This window comes from Ciconia boyciana, chromosome 4 (genome assembly GCF_034638445.1).
Source record: "Ciconia boyciana chromosome 4, ASM3463844v1, whole genome shotgun sequence".
NCBI lineage: Eukaryota > Metazoa > Chordata > Aves > Ciconiiformes > Ciconiidae > Ciconia > Ciconia boyciana.
Window position 1 is genome coordinate 56128091 of NC_132937.1, and position 26242 is coordinate 56154332.

At 39.3% G+C, this 26242-nt stretch overlaps 1 protein-coding gene and 1 long non-coding RNA gene across 2 annotated transcripts in view; one reads left to right on the forward strand and one right to left on the reverse strand.

Annotated features, from left to right (window-relative positions):
* RORB (RAR related orphan receptor B) overlaps positions 1-11264 on the reverse strand; it is a 136526-nt gene extending 125262 nt beyond the window's left edge. Inside the window, exon 1 of the mRNA XM_072859243.1 lies at positions 11108-11264. Coding sequence (XP_072715344.1) covers positions 11108-11114 — 7 coding nt within the window. The 5' untranslated portion in view covers positions 11115-11264. The remainder of the gene's footprint in view (positions 1-11107) is intronic.
* Positions 11265-11765: 501 nt separating this feature from the next.
* Positions 11766-17967, forward strand: LOC140651309 (uncharacterized). The gene is made up of 3 exons (XR_012042342.1): positions 11766-11935; positions 16031-16158; positions 17329-17967. It is a non-coding gene; the product is annotated as an uncharacterized lncRNA (long non-coding RNA).
* Positions 17968-26242: the final 8275 nt, after the last annotated feature.

Genomic DNA, 26242 nt, shown 5'->3' on the forward strand with positions numbered 1-26242 from the left:
TCTATCTTACAAAAAAATGTTTTGCTGCAATCAGATAGGACATTATCTCTTCATTGCTACACATTTCCACTGTCTCCAAAAGACCATTACATAAATTAGGTGAACTCTACATAATAGATAGTTTAAAAAAAAATAAAATCCAAAGATACAGGCAAATTATTTTGCCAGGCAAGAGAAAGAGCAGGTGCTGGCAACCAAGCAGTACTAGGGAAGCAGAGATTCATCTCTCAAGCACCTCTTCTATCTCCAAGGCTACAGGCATACAAATGTAATAGAGGTACATGATGGAGATATAGCCAGGCCAAGATTTAACAAACTGTTTATTTCTTCCCTACAGCATATCCCAAACAAAGATAAACCAGAAGGAACAAAAGGGTGAAAAGAACAAAACATCTTTCTGTAATACATAGGCATGTATGATGCATGGTCTAATGAACCAATTACACATTTTCTAACAAGTGAATGAAGTTTAGTGTCAAGGACTTTTTTGAGTGTGCTGCTTTTTAACAAAAGTGACTGAAAAAAAACATAGAGAAAGAATGAGGGACAGAAAAATAACAGAAAGATAGAAAAAAAACCCAATTTGATTTGATTCAGAGTTTAAAAAGATCAGGCTTGGACGTATTTTGCAAATGACATTTTAATTTTGCAAATGACTAACTTGGCTGAAGTGCAGTGAATGCCAAGCTTGTACAGACAGCTTACATAACTGTATATGTGATGTTCCAACTTGCAGCACTCCTGAGTAGCAGAGCTCTGTATATACATAGTGAAATGAATGGGAGCGGATGTCTAATGTCAGTGTTTAGCTGAATACCAAATAGTTTGAAGTCCCGTTACAACAAATCTACATGGAACACCAAGTAATAGAAAGTGGCACAATGAATACACTCATATTGTACATTCATTCTTTTCTTTATTTCACTCCTTTTTTCTATTTCTTCCATTTCTCTCTTTCTTTCTCATTTCTAACAGAGCATGCCCACTGTAGCTAACTCTGCCTGCAACGAGTGGAAACTGAAAAGTCCAGCACTTTGTAGTACAGGACTGTTCACATCAAAAAAACCTTCCATCTCCTCACTTCCTTTTTATATTCTGTTCTTTTCCTTTACATTTCCACCTACTTCTTCCACATCACTCTCTCAAAACAGCACCCTTTCTATTTATCCAAATAGATAATGTTGTTTATCCAAATTCACCATCCTTTTTCCCTCCCCGTTTTCTCTTGCACCTGCTTAAACTCCCTGTTACAAGCTTACATTTCTCTTCAGTTTTATGATGCAGCTGGCACAATCTTTTTCTCTGAAATTCTGTTGAAGCCTGAAAATGGCTTGCTGCAAAAGGTCTTATTTAGTGTCCTGTTCTTCATGGCACTCCCACTAGAGTTTGTAGCAATTGCTGATTTAGAACATATCTTGATAAATGGTCTTTTACAAAAATAAATATTGGAATTTTGGCAAACTCAAATCAATGATAAGTGAAGAAGCAACTTCTGCATAGGGACCTGAATTAAGACAGTGCAAATTCTCTCCGCACTTATCCGCTGAACTCGAAGTGATAGTATTATTTAGCTCTCCCATCTTCTGAAAGTCAGTAGACTGTAAACAACCGATGAGCTATATTGTACCATTAGTTTTACAGTAAAACATTCCGGACAAGTCTATAGGGAATTCTGTTTCAAAGTTGAAGATACAGCTTGGATCAACCACAGCTCTGCAGACAGATTTCACTCAGTTGATGTAATATGCTGTAACATACATTTGCTTGAAATACTGACACATATGAACAGTTTCTCCAGAAATCTTTGTGTGATAATTATTGCTCCTCAAATTGCAGAGTGGATATTGCATGCAAAGTTTTCTGCAATTTTTTTCTTTCTTTTTAAAAAATAATTAATTATGAATTAAATTATGGCTAAATTATGGTAGTTTCCAGATACTTTTGCAGTTTCATCTTTAATATTGCAACAGCTGCTACAATACTCATAATGCCTTTATTCTTGACCAGTTCGGAATAAGGAATTTACTTTCATAAGCATGTAGAACTGCTCTGCAAATTGTAGTGGAACATGATATTGACATTCTTTAAGCTATGAAACGATTTGTAGTTTGAGTTATTCTCAATGGGTGTTAATCAACTGTACTTTGCCTCTATTGACATTGTTGTTTTAATCTTCCTCCTAATTCCTACTTAAGCATTTGAGAGATTAATAGAATCTGAATTTTCCAAAATTGGTTATGGCTAAGAGGAAACTAGTATCTATTAACAACTGTGATTCCTCAATAAAGTGCATCCCATTCAAATAAATGAAAACTGTTTTATCTACATGTGGCTGTAGTTCATACTATTTAATACCTGTAATTTTAGATACAAATTTGGATTATTTAGAATAGATTTTTGAATGAGAGAATTTAGTAAAAGTGTTGCTATTAGTTTTTATTTTTTCCAATATAAAGCAACATTAATTTTAAATGCAAATCTTCCACTATTCTAGTTGGCACAGGTAATAAAGATTACTGGTGCACTACTGCTTACACACTATCTATCATATGATATATATATATATATATAATAGGTCCATACTCTAAAAAAACAGTTAAGCTGATATTTCTTGTATCACATTTCCATTTCCATATGTATTGGTATAGAGAGAATGGCTTGTACCATTAAAAGGAGAAGTCTGGCTTGCTGACAGATACCAGTAATAATAAATACTTGTAATATTTTCACAAATGCACTGAAAGAAAACAATGACAGTTTTAATACAAATTCCTAAAGAAACTAAAATAATCTCTGCTTGGTCATCAGTGGAACTTTCTTCAAAATAAAAGTTTCTTTTCTTCACAAAGATGAAATCAGCAAATGGCACTGTGCCCTATTAATACATTTCTTCTCTAGTGCCATTACTTCTCTGTGCCACTAGACTGTGCTGCATTTGTTCATATTTGTGCTCCCACTGCATTTGAATATCTGGCCTCAGCTCCTGTGCATGGTCTCTCCTTTCTTTCAGTTCATTCCAATTAAATACTAAATACAGTTCATTGTACAAATATTGTACAAAATCCCCCAAACAATGCGCATTGAAGTAAGCAATGCTTTTCATAGCCAGTTTGCTGCTTCATTCTTCTTCCAGACAGACAAATATGAAACGAAACAATAGAGCACCTGTTTTGCTACTTAGTCAGAACCTGAAATATAACATTAACTTTCATTTTTCCATTTTGTTTTGAGAAGCAAAATCGTTGCTGCACTGTTGATGTGTACAAGCGATCAAGGAAAAATGTGTTAGCAGTGTAGTGTTAGGTTTTCCAAAAAGCACTCCTGTGGCAGGCTTTTAAATCAAAAAGTTAACTGACAGCAGTTTATAACCACCTAGTAAAATCAGGCATATTTTTCAAGAAGGAAACAAGACAACACACATGAATGTCTCTAAACAACATTTTTAATGAAAATTTTGTCCTTAATTTTCTTAAACTCAGTTTTATACAGTTCACATATAGTAAATTGACTAAGCTGTCCTCCTCCAGAAAAGATTCTCATTTCCAATAAATCTTTTGGAAAATGGTTTGCTCCACAGTTTTCACTATGCTAGCTAACGAACAGAAACATGCCATCAACTCCAGGACTGGGTCTACACTTTCCAAATATCTTTCAAACAAGTGTAAGCGTTCAATGCGTAATGCATGCTAAATAATCTAACTTCTTGAAATTATTGAATTGCATAAAGCCTATCACACTTTACCTCCTGTTGTAGTGGGAATGGTAATGCAAGAGTTACTTATTTATAAACAGCCTTGTCTTCACTTTTTACACTTGAAGTTTATTTTAGGAGAACCATAATTTCATCCGAAACCAACAACAACCTGCTCCAAAACATAATATGCTACCCTCTTGACAGCTCATTATTTTGACAGTAGACTGAACCGCAATTTAACAACTTCTTCTTCTTTGTCTTCTTTTGATCTAGCTTTTTTCCCCCCATGAACACCTTCACTCAAAAAAACCTTATAATGCATATTACTTGTAAGAGTAAAGACATTTTTAGTCTAAAGGATTGCTTCAGAGAGTGAAAAAATTAAATGCAATGGCAATGCATGTCTTGTTCGGAAATGTTACTCTGAAGGATAAAGTCACTTATGGCTACCGTGGATTAATGAAGCAGAAATAAGAATCTTAAAAAGAATAATTTTGGTGTGAAAGGTGTTTGTTGTGTTCAGGAAACCTTCTAAGTGACCATGGATAACTAAAAGGAATCAGTTAACTGTCAGACCACCTCAAGAACATCTATACACAGACAGAATGTTTTAAAGACTGACTTTATAATAATAATCAAAATTACTCTTGAAGTTATACTGCTTTTTTTAGCCATGCTAAAATGTTTATTACCCTTTGTAGCATAGTCATGCCTAAATATATTACAAATGTATGTATTTTCTTAATCTTCTTAAAGATTGATTTGGCCACTATTTACCAGCAGCAACGCAGCAATCAGCATAAGCATAACAATTAAACAAAGTAATTTATTGATAATTGGCAGAAGAACAATGTTTTTGAATACTTTTCATACGTCAGCATTAGCTGAGAAAACAAGTAGCATATTTACCAACATCTCTTTCCAGCAAATATGAATTTCCAGCCAAGCCAACAGCTATATTAGGGCACCAAAGACTAGTAGGCAGTTAGGAGTGGAAAGTGATTTTATTGAAATTTCAGGGCAAGAAGATTTTTTAACATGGCATGTTTCTTACGATGTTGATTCCCTGTAAGCCTTTATAATCATCCATGTTGCTTACAATCCCAAGTCACTGGGTTTCAAAGGGACACAGAACAAACAGCCTCAAATTCAGTTTGCCTTATTTATGTGAGTAGTCCCATCAAATCTAACTGAACTACTTGCATAAACAAGGCCCATAGTAACAGGAAAACTCTTTCAAAATGAGTTTGTCTGTCAAGCAAGCATAATTACTTGACGTTTACTCTTTAATGAGTATGTGGTTTTAAATGTCCATGATCCAAATCCAGATAAACATATGATTTTTAAAATTTATTGCATTTTTGTGCAGCAATAAAAGCGTTGATCTTCCTTAAAAATTGTGTAGATGCATTGTAATTGACAATTCATCAAACTAATTCATCATTAACAGCATAATAACAACATTTATGTCAAACTAAATTAGCCTATATACTTGTAGCAGAGGCAGAAACAGCTGTCATTCTGTTTGCATAAATTTCCAGCAGAATGTGTCTGGCAAAGTTAAGCGCGAGCATTTCTGCTTTATAAAAAATAGTTCCAAGACAGCAAAAATACAGAGGGCCAAATGTCTCATCAATAGGACCACTCAAGTCAGTAAGTGTTGTTCAGTCAAACAAGGACCACAGCTGTATTCTATTCTCAATCCTCTGCATACATGAGAGTTTTTAATATGCTCATGAAAGCAATATTAGAAACAAACAGGAAAACGGCACAATCCAAAAAGCACCTTCTGTCTGCCACCCCCAGTGACACTGTGCGATGTCTTATTCTCAAAGCTGCACTGCAGACTTTGCCCATACTGCGTACAGAATCGGAAGGAACAACAACATTGAACTTTATAAACATGAAGCACAAAGAACAACATTTTGACATCTATAGTTTGTCTATGAAAGTCATTATGGAAAGCCCCAACTGTGCTAAATGCTCAAAGCTGTTAAAATTGCTCTTTAAAGAAACTGATTTTAAATTCAAATGTATCAGGTTTCTTAAAATTTACGCTTTGGTTGAAGTTGATTTAACAGGTTTATTACTAAGCTTAACAGCAAGTGATCGAGGACAGCATCTTAGAAGTGTAAAACAGCCCGTAACCACTAACGCACTACTGTTACCTCATGATTGTGTAGTACTGCTCAAAGTTTCTTTTATTTTTTTATTTTTAATAATTCCCCTTTTGTCCTATGTAACTACAAGTGGTTGTTTATACAACTATTATTTTTAGCCCGATTTACCATAAATGCCGTTGTAACACCTGTGGTTTCCCTCATTAAGAGCTCAATAGATAGGGTCGTGGGTTGAAAGGGCAGCATATGGACTACGAAAGGGCTAGTTAACATAACCCATTATACTGGTGCACTGGTAAAGCGCATTTCTATTCATCTGACGATTAGTTCAATCAATATTTACTCCTGTGTGCTTCTTTTGTCTTCAGCTACAAAGCATACATTCTTCAATTTCATAGCACAGACCTTGATTTCTGTGAATTCATTGCATGCTTGAGAGGAAGAAAAATGACTTCTTGGATAGCTTGGGAATCTTTCACTCCTTTGATTTTGTTTTCCTGTTTCAGGTAACCAGTGTCCATACTATGGCAGATCCTAGTTCCTGGAACTGTTTAATAACACACAGTACTGTTGAAGGTATACTTCATCCATACATTTCTTAATAGGCAGATGTCAATATCAGGTATAGCAGTACCCATGACAGCACCCTAAAGACTTTCCGCTAGTTAGCAAAAGTACATTTTAAACAGGAATTCTGACTTCCAGTTTACTCAGAACATATATTTTTTTCTCCTGGTGTATTAACATTTTGGGGGAAAATATAGTTTTTAATCACAAAACACAAATGAAGTTATTTCTACTTGCAATCATGACTGTATTGTCAAATAGGTAAATCATACCAAGTTATTGCTTGTCACTGTATTTGCAAAAGGCCAATAGTGGATGTCGGACATTTTCCGTACCACAAAAGAGAAATTGTTTCCAGCTAACGCAAATTATATTTTTGTAGTTTTTAAATTAACTGTCGTATTACAGATCATCAGAGTTCTATCCATGAAAAACAATTTCTCGTTTAAAAAAAAAAAAACACAGGAAAAAAAAATCTTTTCTATGGTAATAATTCTAATGATATTAAACCAGATAGTGTTCTATTGATGAACTTCGGTTATGTACTCCTGTCCCACCCCCAACACTATGGCATAATACAACAAATAAAGAAAATGCAAGATACCGTTTGGACTGTAAATACAGTGCAATTCAAAGTAAAAGTATTGCAGAGGTACAAAATAGGGTCTCACGCTTCAGGTTTGATTTTTGTTCATTCTAGAGAGATGTCACTCTATACTAACTGTACACATTTGTAATTTTTATTATGTAACACAGTAATAGTTTATTACTGACTCGTGATTTTCTAAACATTTATTGACATTTGTTAAGGTTTGACCTGCAAAGGCCTAACACCAGAAACTCGTGTTCCACCATATATCAAGGAGTCTCAATGAAGTCAAATAATATTATTCAGGTAGTAGTAGCTGGATGCACCACGCTGTGATAACAAATAGGTTTTGCTGTGGTGGGATAGGGTCCTAAGTCTGTCAAAATCAGTATTGCTTCTCTCTTACCACCTTTGTTTTAAATAGTCAATGTGTTCATTGACATATTTTAGGATATTAATGTCACATATTCCAAATGTAGTCATATTTATTTTTCCTGGATGAAGTTTCCTTTGCTTTAATGAGCGTATAAAGATTCCCTGCACTCATCTATTAAATTAAGGAGAACTTTCTCAGTTATCCAGACTATTTGTATATGTTACTTAATAAGCTCTCTCAGCAATACTGCAGATAGGATTTGTTTGATTCACACTTTCTTAATTGCTTACAAATATTTCAGTGATGCTAAGAAAACAGATTAACTATGTAACATTATGTAATATGTATCGCTGCTCGGTCCTGACACCAACAAGAGAAAAGTACACAGAAAAACTAGTTCAAATACCTTGGCTTCAGGGTTTTGTGGAGCTCCTTTTCTTTAAAACATAAGAGATAGAGCTTTTTAGTAAGATTCCCAACTGAAAGCTTAAATAATACTTTTTCAGTAAAAGGGGTACTCTGTATGACTGCTTTAATGTCAGTTTCACAACTCAAATAACGGTGATCACAAACTTGGCTTTTGTGTGTGTACAGGTAGCACATGCCCAGAGTAAAATTTGACATTGTTTTTTTGCCACTTGGTAATTTTTTTATGTTTGCATATCACCTACATTATATACAGAATTCACTAACTTGTAACAGCTTTAAACTTTACAGATCAGTTTAACAAAAAATAAATTACAATATAAAAAACCTGTAAGTTTTATTTTCTTTTTAGTTAAGCAGCACAATAATTTTAGTGCATTTTCAGTCCTCTTTTTCTAAAAAATATACTTAAGTACACCTTCTGTGTTCTTAACCCCCTCACAGGATGTTGGCAGGAGTGGGACAGGTGGAAGGAAGGAAGGCTGTGATGAACGCTCATTGTAAACATCATTCTTTTATACCTACGTTTGCCTCTATAAAATATAGGTATAAAAGCCATTGACTTCCAAAACTTCCATTCCCAGTTCAGAGGGAAATACCTGGACCTACCATGACAATGACAGCACCAAAAGCACAAGTGCTCAGCCTCCTGTACCAGAATATTGTTCCGCTCTAAGTCAGCATGGCTATGTATCCTCAGAGGGATTTAAACCAAGATTTGAAGTACAGGGAATTATGATTTTGGATAGGACATGACCAAAGACTATAATGTAGTGGCACAACAGCTGAGGTGTGCCCCAAAGATAGCTGTGCTTCCACGGGATAGGATGACTGACAGCCCCTGTGACTGCCCAGTGCTTTGGGATGCAGCAGGCAGTAACACAGGCTGGATATTTTCAGAAGCTCTTTGGCCTTTATCTCCAATGTGGAGCAGGTAAGTGACCACAGCAACCCCTGCACATCCCAGGCGTGCTGGGCTGAGTGCATCAGCTGAAGCTTGGAAGGATCACAGCTCAGCTGGGAAAGTTTGGGGGAAGAGCTCAGATGTTCAAGAGAGAGAGCTTCTTCCTTCAAACCCAACAGTGAATATAACATAGTTGAAAACAAGTATACCTTTACAAGAAGGCTTACAGCTGTCTAAAAGCATTAACTCGTGGAAGCTCACAATTTGTTAATTGTGATATATATTTATTTCCTTTATTAGGAAAGACACAAATGCAATGGACAGATGCTCTATTAGCATACAATGATCTTGTTCATTTGAAGGGGTGTCAAGCGCTGCTCTTGTCTCGATGTACACCTGATGTAAAGCATCAGTTTGGTAACTTCTTGCACATGAGTTTTGCACAAGGATGAAAGTTGCCTGTTTGCTGTTTTTCTCCTCCCTCCATCCCAGCCCCTTTCCCCCCCACCCGTAAATTCCCTATTGAGCAAGCCTAAATACAATGCAAATATAAACTTGCAGTCCAGGGGCAGAGCAGCACTCTTCACGGGCAGTAGCAGACAGTACAGCTAAGGGGAGGCAGAGGCGGCTGCGGAGCAGGCGATGCCGCCAGGTGTGCGGGGAGATTTGCCACCCTCTCCCTGCCCAGGACCGCTCGGCCGCCCTGGACCTTGTTTTAAAGGAAGGGGTCAGAGGAGAGGGACGACATCGCACTTCGCTCTTGCCAAAGGGGGCTCCTGCGCTCCGCGGCAGCACAGGCCGCCCCGAGGCGGGGGAGGAGAAGCGTGGGCGGCTGTGTCTCGGGTGGACAAACTGCCCGGAAAAGGGGAGACCGGGCTCCTGCCCAGCGGGCACAGACAGGCACATTTCGAAAATAACCCCCGAGCCACTGATCGGCTCTGCTCGCACTGGAGGCTCTCAGGAGGGGGGGAAGCAGAGCTGCAACAGGGGCCGCTTTACAGAATTAAGAGTTGTCCCTCCGTTTCCTGTTGCTCTTATAGAAGACAAACACTGTTTAGCAATTTCTTGCCCGATGCCCCAAAGCGAACACCCTATCTTCTAAGAACGCAGGGGGAAAGAGGGTTTTTTCGTTTCTCTGCGCAAATGTCAAAGTTACAATTCCTTTAAAGACAATGACACGCGTGATTTGTTAACGCACGCAGCTACAGGAGCTGATATCGCACAAGAGGAAATCCTAGCTAAAAGTTGTTTCTAGCGTGTGCGTCCCCATTCATTAAAACAAACCGGAGACCCAAGAAATCTGCACGCCATGTCGCTGTCAAGCCCGAGCGTGTTCCGCTCCTCGTAAGCCCTTCCCCTCCGTCCCTATACCCCGGGAAAGACTACTTTTTGCCTCTTTACCACGCCGTGGGGTGAGACAAGCAAGCGGCTTGAAGAACTGGGAGATAAAGGGGAGTGTGGAACACGGGGGGCGGAGGAGGTGCGCAACCCCCGCGGGCGCCCGGGGCTGTTCTCGTCCCGGTACCGGTGCTCGCCTGGCCCGGGAAAGGAGCCCAGCGAAGTATGGCCCTGGGACACGCGGAAACAACGCGTTCCCAGGTCTCCCGCACCCCTGAGCACCCACGTAGGTGTCTGGCATGCCAGCCACAGCACGCAGCCTCTCTCCGGCCCCAGCGGCACCCTCAAGACAAGCAGCCCGGCAGCTCTCCATGGCTGGGGGTGTCCCGTCGGTGGGGATGCTCTGTGCTCTCCTGGGGCACCCTCACCAGGTGGGGCTGCAAGCCCTGGGGGAGGCTCTGGCTGCCCTCCAAGACAGGGCTGCGCAGGGGGCACCGGCTCGGGGGGCCGCGGAAGAGAGCTGTGGCCACGGCGAGCAGGGTCCCGGGCAGCGCAACCCTTCCCGCCCCATTAGCAACCTCCGGGGAAGGCCCCCCCCCAGGCGACATGCTGGCTAGGGAACAGGGCGAAGCCAGCGAAAGAGTCCCGAGAACAACTTTTGGGGAGGGAAGGGAGAGCCCCTCCCCGCGCTGGCAGCGACCCGGGACCAAGAGGCAGGCGGGTCCTGCGGTACGGGCCACCTGCCGAGGGCGAGAGCGCCCCGTGGACAGTTGCGGGTGGGGACTTCACGACACAGTCACCGCCAACCACTTGCCCCTTCCCTCCCACCCTGCCCGCTGCGGCCCAGGGCGACGCCGGGCTGTCTCGCACAGGTACGTCGGGGGTGTCCCCCACCCTCCTGCCGCGGAGGACGCTTCGGGCTGGCCCTCGGCCCCCCGCGGGTGCGGGGAACACGCCGCGAGCAGCCACGCCGGCGGGCGGGCGCGACCCATCAACTTTCTCCCCCGGACCCTCTCCGCCGGCACGAAACCTCCTCCCCGGCCCCTTCCCCAGCAGTTTTCCCAGAAAGAGAGCCGCCCCCCGGCCCGCTTACCTCGCATGGTGTTGGCTCCCCGCTCCGCGCAGTCATGAAGCTGGGAGCCCGGGAACCGCACCACAAAAATCCCGTCTCAGCACCCGCGGAGGCGGCAGCCGCCGCAGCTCCGCTCCGCCGGGAAAACCATACCTCCGAGGCGGCTCCGCGGGCCGCGGCTCCGCCGGCTGCCCTCCGCCGGGCGCGCTCCTCCCTGGCGGCCGCCCCGCGCCCGCCCGCCCGCCCGCCGCGGAGCCCCTGCGGGGTCGCCTGGGCCGCGGAGCGGCGGCGGGTGGCTAGTGGCGAAGCAGGGGAAGGGGAAGGACAGGAGTTACGTTAGAAAAAACAGGAAAAGCCGCGGAGGAAGAGGAGGGGGGGCGCGGCGTGGATGGCAGAGCATGTGCGCTTTCACATGACACCGGCGCCCCTCAGCAGCTCCCCGGTGCGGATTTCCACTGCGCAGCCACAGGGACGCGCGGAGCGGGACTGAGACCCAGGCAGAAAGCGGCAAAGAGGCTTATAGCGGGGGCGGGCGGCGCCGCCGGCACGGCCCCGCCCGCTGTCAGCGCCGCCGCCAATCGCCGCCGCCCGCCCGGCACCGCGGCCGCGGGCGGCACCGCCCGCCGCCACCGCCCCGGTCCCGGCCCCGGCACCGGCCCCGGCCCCGGCCCCGGCCCCGGCCGCGCAGGGGGCGCGCGGCTTCGCGGGGCTCCGCGCCGGCTCTTCCCGGCAACTTTTGCTCCTCTTGGGAGCGCCTGGCTGCTGGCGGGTCCTGCCCGGCAGCCGAGGCTGGGCGTGGTGGTGCAGAAACGAGCCTTGTCTGCAGAGCTCTGGAGCTTGCGGAGAAAGGTAACAGGCGCAGAAAATCCCCTCGTGTGCCTTAATTTTTTTTTTGGGGGGGGGAGGGCGTGTCTCTGAGGAGGAAGATTAAAGCGCTCACCCCTCTGTGATTGTCACCGGGAACTGCATTTTCCGACAAGAATGGGAAAGTTTGGCGGTGAGTCATTTTCTCATTAAAGAGCGAATCTGGACATCGAAAGCAGTTTGTTTTCCCTGCATGAGACTAGCAGACGGCTCTGCAGAAGCGGGTTTGTTCCGCGGGCAGCAGGATTTTTCCCGACTTGTAACTCCCCCTCTGAATTAACTGATGTTTTGCCCATGAAAAAAAAATTACTGCGGGATCTTCTCGATGTTATTTTTTTTTCTGTATGGTAAATCATGGAACCCAACCTCAAGGCATCACAGTGGGTCGTCTTAGAAACACGACCCTGGTACCAAGGATCACAGTTCCTAACTCCAAGCCTAAAACGAAAAAGGAAAACTCGGATTTAACTGAAGCATATCCATACAAAATTATTCATATCGACCTCATAAATCAAAATGGGATATATTTCAAAGAGAGATACTTTTAAGTTAAGTATAGACCTGACAAAGCAGATTTATTCTTTCCTACATTAATTATCAGATGAAGTTCTATTAGGTCTGTTATGCAACACATCATAGGTATGATGTCTTTTGCTCTGAAAAAGTTAAGAATCAATATAAGAAAGAGACAAAGTGAAGTTTCCACTCTTGGTGCAAACTGGCAAAGCTTTACTCCTGGGGAACAAGGTGACAGGCTTATGGGAAGCAGTTCTGTAATTAGCCTCTTTCAAAACACCTGTTTGAACTGAAACTGAGAAAGACATGAAGAATCAGCTCTGCCAATATTGAAAATGTTTAGATTTACCTGATCGTGGTGAATTTTAACTGCACTCATTGTGGTGAAGATAGAGTCAGTTCAAAATAAAAAATTCATGCTGAATTCCTAAGATATTAGTTGGGTTTTATATGCTTGACCATTGTATTTATGCAATTTATATACTGCATGAGAAGTTGTTAATACTTATTTAGGGCATTTTCTTAGGATCCCGTTCACAAACTCTTACTAATTGCTTATTTTTTACTCCACTTACATCAGTGTATCTTCCAATATCAGTTACAGGCTATCCATCTTTTCACTTCACAAGACCAGGAATTAACAGTGGCATATTTTCTTTACAATTGAGATTTCAGCAGATGTGGTTGGCGGCAGACAGGTTTGTCTCTAGGACTCTCTTTTGTGGATTTTCCCATCAGCCATCTCTGCAACTTGTTCATCACGCTCAAAAGTTTCTGAGGTAGTTGCAATAAAACAACTCTCACACATCACTTTGCAAAGCAAGTTAGAAAGCATGGGGTCTTCATCTCATCTTTCTAATGGGTATAATTTACCTAATATCTAATTTGGAATTTGGGTGAAGGATTAATTAGCTCCTGGCTAGTGCTTGTGGCTTTAGAAAAGCAACTGGGAGAAAGAGCAGAGATTCCATCTACGTGGTGTATTACAACAAAGACACTTGTTTTTCTCCTGAATCACCTAGCAGCAGGAACAAAACCTAGGTGAATTTGAAGAGGAGGCAATGACTCTTTTTTGATGTTTTGAGTCTTGTTGTTCTTGTCTGTGCCAATATGATTTTCTAGATTTAATTGTTGTAAAGCTGCATCTTAACATCAGTCAAAACTTTGATAGGTAAATAACAAGCTATCTTCTTGCTAAGCAGTGCATTCAGAATACCTTACACTATTGCACTAAGTACTGGTGCACCTTTATTTGGACTTTACATGGTGCTTTTGACAATGGAGAAGAAACTGAAATGCCACTGTTCTCTCTTAATTTGATTTTGATTTTGTTTACAAGCTTTTTTTTTAGTCTACAAAACCCAAATAATTTGGGCCCTGAATTTCATTTACTTTTCCCTCTACTGTATGGAGTGGCAATTTTTATTTACCTATTTTCAGAAGTCCTTGTGGACCTTTAGTTTATTTGTCTGTCTTGGTCCAATATAGTCTATGTATAATGATGTCTGAGCTAACTACTTCATTAGCTGGAGCAAGTGGTTAAATTTGCAATTTATTCTAATACTTAGGATGAGATATTGTCTGCTAAGCACTAGTAATGGTGGCAATAAAATGATACATATAATAAACATATGTGGACTTCAGTGAGCACCAGGCAAATTATAAATACTTTATTCCAAAATGTATGACTGCTTGAAATTGTTATATGTTTAAGCAGGTAAACAACATACAGGAAAGCCACATGATCTGGGGTCATACAGGACTTCATAGTATATTTAAAAACTGAACACATATCTTCAGTGATTAAACAAACTGAATGGTACAATTCAGCCCACCATTCTTGTAAGATGGTATGTTATCCTAGGTTTCAAAGAGCCTTTAATGGGATTTCTCATTTCAGATTAGTGCTTCAGAGGAAAAGTTTAGAAAAAGCCAGGCGAAAAGAGTTAAAATACAATAAATAAGTTGTTTTACTTCAAAATGTAAACAAATATTTTATAGAAAAAAAACTCATTGCTAATATATTTTCACTGCAAACTAAACAATGAGAAATTGCTTTTCAGAATACTCACTGTCATTAGCACCTTTCCTAAGGCTCTTTGGATGACAAATCTTCTAAGACAATATTTAAGGCCACATAGTTTTATCATTTTAATAATTTGCAATATATTCATTAGAGCTGTAGCAAGTTATGCCTAATTTAGTTGCTTCATTAAAAATTACTGAATAGAAAATAGTCAAAACAAACTGTGTCTACAGGCCCCATTTCATTCCCCTGGCTATCAATGGCTAATTTCTGTTGGCATGAAAGGCAGCCAGATGCATCCCATAGCCAAAATTTATTTCTTAAATTCAATAGGAGCAAGATTGGTCACAGTTTTCTTCGTCTCATCTGTCTCCAGCAGATATGGTCTCTTTGCCAGACATTCCTAACTTTATGTGAGTCATGAGAAAGACTTTCTAATTTTTCATTTTATAACTTCTGCATGGAGTTATTGACAGACTCAGGAATCTGAACTTCTCCGATAGATTCTTCACTTTAGATTAACTTTCTAAATTTTTTCCCATTTCTTTATGCCTGCAATCTGAAAGCATGCACATACACTATACTGTGTTTATCTCCTATAAAGCCTTGTGACCATCATGAAATTTCAAACTGTTTCACAGAATACTATTTAATTCAAAAAAATGTGTATTTTTTTCCAAACTAGTGAAATTTTTTTAAAAGCAGCCCTAGAAAATCCTGACACAATCAGAAACAATATTCACTAATTGAAAATCTTTAATTATGCCAATTTAGTTTTAGAAGCTAAGAATGAAATGCATTATGCATGACAGGATAACCAGAAACTTGACAAAATAAAAATGAAAAACCATACTTGATTATTTCCTCTCCTGTGAGATGAAAAGCAATCCCTAGCCACAAAGAAGGAATCTCAATTCCTGAACCTGCTTCATGACATTTAAAAACTGATGTTTGCTATAATACTACAAATTTATTATAAAGTTTGCATAGTTGGTATATTTAAAGATTTTTTCTTACAAATGCATTGTTCTTTTAAGTGTTACTGAAGCCTCATTTCATTCCATATATTCTTCCCTGCCCTGATAGCAGAAGTTCTATAGTGATTTGCCCCTGCTTTAGGTACAGTGTCAATCACTGCATCATTGTATAAAATGTCTCACTTAAATGTATCTTTGAACAAGAATGGATACTAGGTGAGAATTCCCCCTCTGCCCCATGCCCCCACGTTTGCCTAAAATGATCAGCAATGGAAAAGACTGGCTGTAAGGATATAATTGCTGGTCAGAGCTGCATTAACCCTAGAACACCACAAACCTTAAAACGATACTTTGGGTCATAAAACTCAGACAGAGAAAGAGCTAAGTTTGACAGTACTACCTATGCCCAAATAACCTGGCGTTGGCTTTGGAGAAACTGCAGCATATTCGAATGTTGATGAAGTAAGAAGGCAGCAGTGAAAGATGGTCTTCTTGCAGAAAAAAGCTGCTGAGAGGCAATGACCTTCTGACAACTTCATCCATATTCTCCTTCCTTGGCAGGGCCAGGCGTTCCTAAGCTGTTTTGAGGCAATGCAAGAGCAAGAATGGACTTCAGTGAAGGAGACAGAACGATGAGAGTTGGAAGGAATACGTGGGCAAAATAAAATGCTCTAGGAAAGAAGCAGGAGGTAGAAGACCTACCTATAGATCAGTGCTTCAAATCCTCCTACTAACAGCCTCTGAGGCACCAGGCACTATAGGTTAGGAAGAAGATAATTCTTCAAATGTGTATCGCTCTCATGCAGTAGTTTAAAAAGTGAGGATCTATTACAATCAAAGATTTTCCACTTTAAATGGATGCTGACCTTCCAGCTAAACATTCTTTTTGCCTCATGAAAGCAGTGTGGTTTTTTAAATTTTTAATGTTGTTTCACTGGAAAACAGCAAAACTCAGAATACAGATATTTTATTTATCAGGAAATGAATTCATTTTCTGGTGAAAACCCAGTTTTCCTATTCGTATTTGTGCACTACAGTTTTACATTTTACAATCAAAGAAGGTCAAAAAGTCTATTTTAAAATACTAAATGATGTTTTCATTGTATGCAAAATTGATAACTTATTTCTGAGCTAATGTCTATTTAGAAAATCATAGGTTTTAGTTCAGTCAATTTTGATGAACTAGCTATTTACATAATTTTTAAAAATCAATCCTTCACTATGAGAAGGATCAAAAAGCACATCCTTATTAGTAATTCTCTTCTGAAAAAGGTAAAATTAAGGGAAACAGTAACATTTTTTATTCATTTCAACACAGGTTATGACTGAAACTAGAAACTCAGATACAAAGAGTAGCAGGAATATGAAACAGAAAAATTTTCAAAAATTTAGAGGATCTAACATCCTGGACTTTACAAGAAGGATGAAACACACTGACAGGGAGTAATCTATAACCTTCTCTTGAGCATTCAGTAATTTATTACGATGTTACAATAAATTAGCACCTGCAAAACAACAATAGCCTTGAGATGAAAAGTTCGTTTGGACTTAGCATTTTAAAATGGCCATGTTCTGTGGTATTGAACTGAAAAAAGACATATTTCTTTCAAATTTTCACTGAACCGAGAAATCTTTAGGTTTCAATATTTTGCCCTTCTTGTGGCTTTTGAGGTAGCCATATCCGGGGTTCTGTTTTAGACTAATCTCCCGTGCACATTGAGTCTACCTCTACCCTCTGCAGCTTTAGCTGTAGCTCGTAGCAACAGCTACAGTTAAGGATGCTTAAGGGCTTCTATTCTAAAGCAGCTTTTTAGTTTCTTCTAACTTTTTTACATTTGTTCTTTCTTTCTTTCTTTCAGGACTGAAGGTATTTATAGAATGACCTGATAGAGTCTTTTCCTTCACGGAATACGCACCTGCTACATGACAATATTCCAGAGCTATATATAAAGTTATTCCTTTTTTTTTTTTCCTATGTTTGTAAAGTATTACTAAAAAAATTAGTAAAAAACCCCCAGTGAACGGGTGCAACCTATTCACATTGCATATAGTGCAAATACTTTGAGAAGTGTATACAGTCATTACCTCCTATTTTTATGGTGAAAACTAAAATTGCTTTCAGCATAGTTACCTTTAAAATTGATATCCCAAAATACACTTATTTTCAGGTAACTGGAAAAAATATGCTTAAACACTGTCCAGCAGTAAGGCCAGGGATATTCAAAGTGCCCATTGTTGGCCTAGTTTTTGAAGCAGATGAGAATAGAATCAGGCTTTTGAAAATACACATACTAAAAAGCAGATTTTTTTTTTTGTGTTAAAGTAGATATTTAAAGAGAATAAAAGATCCTACAGATTGCTTACCCCTATTTTTGGCATGATCCATTTACAGGCCAACGCAAAGCAGACAAGATAGTTACATCAGACAACAAAAACAGTCTCCAAAAGCAGACGTGACTATCCATGCTCCCCTTTCATTAAAAAAACCTCTTTCTCATATAAAGCTATTAGTGCCACTTTAATTCATGCAGTTAATTTTTCTTTCCAGTTCATAGGCCAATCCCAAGAGGGAAAAAATGTCCTCAGCTCAACCCCTTATATGAGGCAGGCAGATTTAGCAAGTCTTGATCTGAGAAAGTACTAATGCAAATGCTTAAGATTAAACATGTGGTTATGTGCTTTTCTGAATTAGAATCTGTGTTGGGATGCTTATTTAGCTACAATTCTGATATTAAGAAAATCTTCCTGTGTTGGCTGACCTAACACAGAAAATGGCATGGTTTTGAGTATTGCTTTTGTTTTACACATTTTGGGTAAGTTACATAAGATATATAAATACTTATATGAGACAGAAATTAGCTAATAAACATTGCCTGCTTTAATTCTAAAATTATTTTTCTTATATTCATTGTGATAAGATATGACTATGACTAAGTCCAGGAGACACCTTCTAGATACAGTCATATAAAAACACTGAAGAACTCATTTGTGGATAGAGGTGCAAAGAGAACTTCTCATAACATATATTCAAAACTAATAAATGCTGGTGTAAAATCGGGTTCTTGGCACATATACCACCCCATGCTAATGTTGCTGTGTGTCACTCCTGTGCTTATGCACTCACTGTGCAAAAAGCAGGCAACGCTTAAGTATTTTGAGTATTAAATATCTTGGTACCTCCAGCATAGCTGGCTCATGGGTGGATAAATGCACAGCTTGAACACAAATAAGCAAGGCCAAGGAGCTAATATACCTTTAAATCTCAGGTTTCCAGGATGGTCAGTTACACCTGACAAACTGCAAATGTTCTCTGCTGGTATCTTCAGCTTAAATCCTAAGAACAGGAAAATGTAAAAGCCCACTAGGACACAGTGTAGCATAAAGATGCCAGAGCTAGCTTTAAATGAATTATTTTGGGTACTGGCAACAGTCAAGCTGTGATAGCAGAGAGCTAACTCTGCGTAAGAAGTTTATTCTGCTGCATGGGCAAGTTTAGCAGCCTGTCCTGCACTCCATGCTATTATTGTGAGATGGCTGCAACACAATATTTTGCATAATACCTCTCATGCAAAAACAGAGCAGAGGCACGTGGCAAAAAGCAGTTAGCTGGGCTAGAGAAACACTGCACTATAATATGCACAAATTATTCTAACGATTTTTGCCTATTCATGATACCATTTCACCCTTATTCAGAACTTTCCTGCGTGAAATGTGGCTGGCACCACACAGCCGCTCGCTCACCCTCCCCTTTCCCAGTGGGATGGGGGAGAGAATCTGAAAAGCACAACTAAGAAAACTCGTGGGCTGAGATAAGGACAGTTTAATAATTGAAATAAAATATAATACTACTACTGGTACTACTACTACTATTACTACTACTACTGCTACTAGATTATAATGAAAAGGAAAATAATGAGAGAGAGAGAGAGGAACAAAACCCAGGGAAAAAACAAAACAAAAAAACCTCCAAGTGATGCAACTGCTCACCACCCACTGACCAATGCCCAGCCAGTCCCTGAGCAGCGATCGCTGCCCCCTGGCCAGCTCCCCAAGTTTCTGTACTGAGCATGATGCCATATGGTACGGAATAGCCCTTTGGCCAGTTGGTGTCAGCTGTCCTGGCTGTGCCCCCTCCCAGCTTCTTGTGCACCTGGCAGAGCACGGGAAGCTGAAAAGTCCTTGGCCAGTGTAAACGCTACTTAGCAACAACTGAAACATCAGTGTGTTATCAAGATTATTCTCATAGTAAATCCAAAACACAGCACTATACCAGCTACTAGGAAGAAAATTAACTCTGTCCCAGCTGAAACCAGGACACCGGTCTTGAGATGCATCCTCTCTTTCTCCAGAAATAAAACATTCACCTGACATGAAAGAAATGAGGTATTTCTAAAGGAAGGCCACTTCACTAATTATATATGGGACATGCACAAATGAAAAGTAAGTCTCCAAACACCTACAATTATTGCAAGACTCTCAAATGAAATGAACAACCTCAAGACTGCTGCTGCTAATAGCACACAGCAAAAAAATGCAAGCGTCTCTCTCTTTGCTTTTAATGCCAGTCACAAAGAACAAGATCGGGGTCCCCCAGGCCCATGGTGGGTTGCCACTGCATTGCAGGGAGATAGCTTATGTGTCAAAACACATTCACTTTCTTGGCAGGTGGGCAAGGGATGACTGTCCAAAGAGGTATTGAGTCCAGTGATTAAGGAGTATGAAAACACAATAGTAATTTCAATTAACAGACAAAATATAGAAACAGAAACATTTGGAAAATGTTCATGAAAGAACAGTGGGGGGACAGACTAACAGGACTCCATTTTCAATATAGTAAAATTAAGAAATAAAAGATAGGCTAAAAATCCTGTATTAATGAATTAGTGATTATAACCTGAGATGAGAGATCTATATGGAAACAGAAAAGTACAAAGATAACTGTCTTGTTACCACAACAAAATAAAATTAATATAATGTTCATTCTCCTGTTATCTTTCCAAAACTTCGCTGATTTGTAAACACTGCCATTTTAGCAGTGTTTACAAAGTTAAAGAATTAACTTCAGTGGGACAGAGAATCATATTACTCTATATTATGATAATACTTAAGGTTTTGTGTTAAAATTGCTTATTTACAAGAACAACAGGGTAGAGAGTAAGCAGAAAGGTAAGTACTGATAGACACAGGGATACAAAAAATAAATAAAATTAAGGAAGAGCCTTACAAGCACTATATAATCTCTTGAAGCCCTTCTTGGTACTGTATTACATCATGTTTTGTATAACATGTTTTTCCATAACTCTTCCCAGCACCCCATAACTACTGTGATGAGACCAGAGAGAGGGAATACTGAGGGGGTGGAAGGCAACATAATGTTTCTTGTAAACCTTTTGCATTTTAGAAGAACTTGCAAATGTTGTACAGGTACCTTCTACCCTGAGCAGTGACAGTACTCTGACCAGACTCAAAAAGCTTGGAATCCATAGAAGTAGTGATTTTTTTTGAAGGCTGATAAGTGTTAAGTTTTGGAAAAGATCTTAAAATTGTTTCTCAGCTCTTGAAGAAGTCTATAAGCTGTTGAGATTTTGATTTATTTGCATGTAAAGAGTACAGTGCTTATCATTGTTGGACAATAAATATTGCCTTAGACCATTATATGATCGTGTATGATAATTTCTATACTCCTAAAGGCTTGCTAGAAGGTGCAAGTGCTATGCCTGTATGACTTTGTACATGTCAAAATAATTTAAAAAATCTTTGCCTTTAGGAGAAAAAAAAAGTATTATGTTAGAAAACTTTGGTAGGATATTATTAAGATAGATCAGGTAATTATTATACATTGTAGACATTTTTGGACTGCCATACTCAATGTTTCTTTTTGATTGGGAAGAAAATAAAAAAAAAAAGAGTCAATTATCAAGAAATAAAAGAAAACAATGTCAAGCACTTCAAAATTACAGAAAAAAAATCAAATCATTTTAAGGAGTCAAAGGGATAATGAAAACATTATTCAAATGACAATTGTGTCAAGTTGTTCCTTGCAAGCTGTAGAAGCCATAATAGGTTTACTCTCCTTTTTTTTTTTAATTCCAAAAATAAAAAGACCAAAATGAAAAAGATTTTTCCCTGCTTTCTTTGTCTTGTGAACTATGCCATTGAAACAGACATGTCATTTAAAGAAGCCACTTTTTCCTTTGTCAAATATACAGTAATTGAACCAGAACTAACCAAACAAACCACTCCATTGTGCACATCCCCCTGGCCAGCCACATTGCATGTGACACATTTGGAACAGCTTCTATGCTGAATCAAACCTTTCATTCTCAAATACACCTGTGCAGGAGGAAGCCAAGAGCCAGGCTTCAGTTTCAATCTTAAACTATTTAGTTTTAAACTATTTAGAAGTCAACTATTTAGTTGACTTCAAGATCTGAAGTCAACATTAATAAATATTGTTTTGTCCATGGACATTGCACTCTTGGTCCACTAAATCTCTTCTCTTTCTGCCAGGTCTTTCTGCAGCATTTTACAACTATTGATCATACCTTTGTCTCGCCTGCAAAACTGCACCTATGTCAGTTGATGCCTAACTTATAAACTCACACTGCACGAGGATCAATTTTGCTTACCTCCAGCTCTATCCAGAATTTCTGTAAACCAGCAGAGGAGGACGTAAGTGCTGGCAGCAGATGCTCAGCTCTACCTGTCCTACCCCGCGTTATGGCCGCCAACCTGTCTAGGAAGGAATGAGCTGGTCAAAACCAGCCAAAGCTGAGTCCTAACTGGAGATAGCAAAAGAAAATGATTACTTATGGGCAGTCCTGCCACAGCATTCTTCAAGTGAACATTGGCTTGTGTGCAGCATATGGGTACTCCTGCGTTCTTGCTGATGCTAAACTGGGACCGAGAAGTATCAGTTAAAAAAGCTTTCAATCATGTACTTTTGTCTAGGAAACTCCATCCAGTTTTGCCAGAAGAATGACTTCCTGTGACTAGACTACAGCCCTGAAACAGAGCTGGATGTAAAGCTGCTGATGATTAGGGAACTCCAACTAGCTCAGAAAGCTGTGAGATTTTCTTAGCTGCACAGCTACCACAAACATAGGGGACCTTCCACTGGTTTCCTATAGAATTTTTAATCAGGTTCAAGGACTCTTTGCATACCTTTATAGTTGGGTCCCAGATACCTAGGAGACTGCCTAAAGCTCTAGAATGACATATGTGTTCTTCTGGCACAACAGGATTTCCTATGATAAGGGTAAACATGTAGGAGATGAAGACTTCTTAGGGACTAGTCTGGTACTTGAAATTAATTTCTATAGCAATGAAGACCTTAAAAAAATTGTTTCCAGTGAAAACTGCATTTTCTTAATTGTGCATTTTCGATTTTTCTGTGTCTGTAGCTATATTAACACCACTTCCCCCCCCACTGTCCCCAATTCTGTACAGTCAAAATATATTGGTTTTGTTACATATTTCCACCAGATACCTCATTCTATATGACCTGAAAAATACAGTTTTCTAAATACATAGTAGATACTATGACATTGTGTATTTAAGGAGGTGCAGTTTTCTGTATACATGCTGTAGAAATATCATTTTTAGTTAGTATGCAGTGTTTGCAGATACAGATTGTGATGTAACCGAGAAATATCTGCAAATAGCAGTAGTTATTTGATAAGATGAAATGAAAACTATCAGTGTGATATGGTCAAGCTATATAGGCACTAGCAAAGCAGTCAGTTAAGTGAAGTGGGTAGTAAACCTGTACTGGTACTTGGCAGAGAAAAACTGTGAATTATCAATATGAGAGAAAAGTATAATTTTTGTTACCATAGTGAGGTCTGAGGGTTTATGCAATTGTCACCCCAGATTTTCTTTCTATGACACTTTAAATTAAGGTCCCAGTCAAATAAATATTTGTTGGTGAAACTGAGAAATAATGATTAAAATGTAGTGGCTTAGAAGAAAAGGTGTACAAGACCTAAGCTGAACAGTGAAAGAAAATGCAATGCCTAGCAGAAAAATTGTTGTGTAAAATCTAGAAATAAGACCTCTATTTACCTTTGTACTTGCAACTTGTGAAATTGTTGCTTGGGTATGATTCTTCTTTACCACCCATACATTATATTACCTTGTAAGTGTGATCAAAGGAAAAACAGTGAACAGAAAAAGTGAGGGATTGGTGTACTTGATAAGACTTCTTCTACATATCAAACCTGAATTTAAACAAGGCCATGTACTGGTTATATTGAACTGCACATTCTACATTAAAAAAAAAAAAGAGAATGAATACTGAAAACAAAAACTGTTTTATCATATCAAGTAATTTTGAATTTGCTATTTTTAGTTTTAAAATAAAAAAAGTAAGAAATAGAAAAACTGATCCTAAAGATCAACTTTTGAATATAAAATAGATCCTAAAGCCACATGATATTGCCTTAAACATTAACAAAAGCTCTTAATCAAAACAATACTAATGAAAAAGATTTTATTGGATCAGCCACATTTGACTAATTGACAGCTAGCAAAAATAAAGTGCAAGGAATCAGAATTTTTCACTTCAAAAATTAGGAACAAAAGAATGGAAGCAGCATTCAGTAGATGTGATGAAAAAAAATCTGCAGAAAAACATATTTATGAAGTATAAAGCAAGAAAGGATTGTTACACTTACATCCAATGAAATCAATAGGGTTTCCACAGGGACTTGTTTGAATTAAGGCATAATTTTTAGGCAAAACATGCAACAGTAATTTGAAAATTGCCAGCAGAGAATAATTTACTGTGTCTTTTTCTAAAGCTGTCCTAACAGCTTTTACTTATCATGCTAAAAGCCTAAGCTACTGTCTCCAAACTAAACCCACGCCGTGTCAACTTATTTAGGCTTTGTCTTTAAAACTTACCCCTTTCAGTGGTGTCTTGCCTTCTTAGTGTGACTTGCTGAATATCCTGATCTACAGCACAGGTTATAGACCACACAGCATGGAAATCAGTCCTGATGGTCCTTAGTTGGAGGGATATAGGTTTTGTGCAAGTAGTTTTGTCCATGAGTCTGTGGAGCAAAGGAAGTGCAACACCTCCAGCACTTGCTCAGTTGGCACATACTGGTTGCAGCAGCTTTTTCAATTCATAGACTAGTCTTAGCAACTACAGCCCCAGCCAAGCACACGGAGCCAAGTTCTGTTCTTAGTTACACTGATGTAATTCTGAATAGGCGCTGGCCTGTTTTATTCATTCATAGCTCATACTAGTGTTAATGTATTTGGATATGAAAATAATGCTTATTCAAGAAACCTCCTACTCATGTAATATTACTGTTCCCACTGAAATTAATGAAAGGGTTGACTAAGTAAGTGAAGACTACAGAATTTTGTAAATATTCAGTTAGTGTATAACTCGCTGCCAAATTCAAACTTTGTTTGCCACTGAGGTAAAGGCAACTCTGCTGAATTTATTGGAACTGCATCTTGTTTCAAACTGCCTCATAGTTTCATTTAAACCAAAAGAATCTGCATGCTTCAAAGAGGAATTTGGAATAATAAGTGTTTTGACCAGACTGTGTAGAAAGTGTTGGTCCATATTTCCTTTCACTCTAGCATATATTTGGGAGAATCAACTTTTACTCTCATATATATTTGATGTAAGACAGCTAAGAAATGTGCTGAGCTTTTTTCCTGTTTTTGTTTTCCACATCTGAAAATAAAAACTGTTAGCAGTGCTTCTATACTCTCAGTAAATAGATATTCCACCTGAATGGAATACTGAAGTTTATATATGTGCTTATAAAGTGCCAATTCAGTATTTAAGTATTTAAAAAAATAAATATCATCTTTATTAAAAAGTTATGGTTTTTGACTTAATGGCCTAGGGTGAAGCCAAGGGCAGATAACACTCTAGCAAACTGGCTGTTAACTTCATTAATGGCTGATTTCCTTAGGATTATTGCTATTATAAACTAAATTCAGTGGTTTAAAACAGAAGTTATACAATTTCTGTTGCTCCACCCCACTTAAATTAGCTGTGACATGATTGGAGGCACATTTAGGAGAACAGCTATTTTTAATTTAGGCCTTCTGTCCTTATCTTTATCCTGACTACCTTGGACATAAGTATTTTTAGTAAAAATCCAAACCTAGTAAATTAGCAGTGTATAATTCAGCTAAAAATCAAAACATTTAAATTAGGCAGAGAGGGCACGAAGAAAGGAAATGAGTATACTCCAGCTTCACGTATGGATAAAACTGACGCCAATTAAAATTCATCTCAAACCTACCCGGGTGTATTCTGCCTGCATCTGTTACGAACTTTTCTCTCCATGCATTTCTTTCACCACTGTTACAAAAGAGAAATGCAGTCAAACGGAAACTAGTGTAAACTTCATGCAAATGATTCATACTGCTTCTGTATTGCTGTATTTTACTGAAGCAATGCAAAGGATCGTAATACTAGCACAATGCTTAAAAAACAGCAGTAGATTTTGAATAAAGAGCTCTGCATTCTGCTGGCAGCTGAGGAGTTCAAACAGAAAACATGCCAGCAGTATAGACCAATGCATTATCACCCCCTCCCTCTTGCTGCATAACTGTGCTTCATAATATGCCATAACATTGGCAAGCACTGCTCAGAGCTTTTTAAGAACACAAGGAAGCTCATGAATAATGGTTGAATCAGGAAAGTGATAATTAAATGAGACAACTGAATGCCAGTGGAGTCCCCAGTGGAAAACACTCCTCAGTGAAGATCATCTCCACCTTTTATTTCCCTCGTTTTAG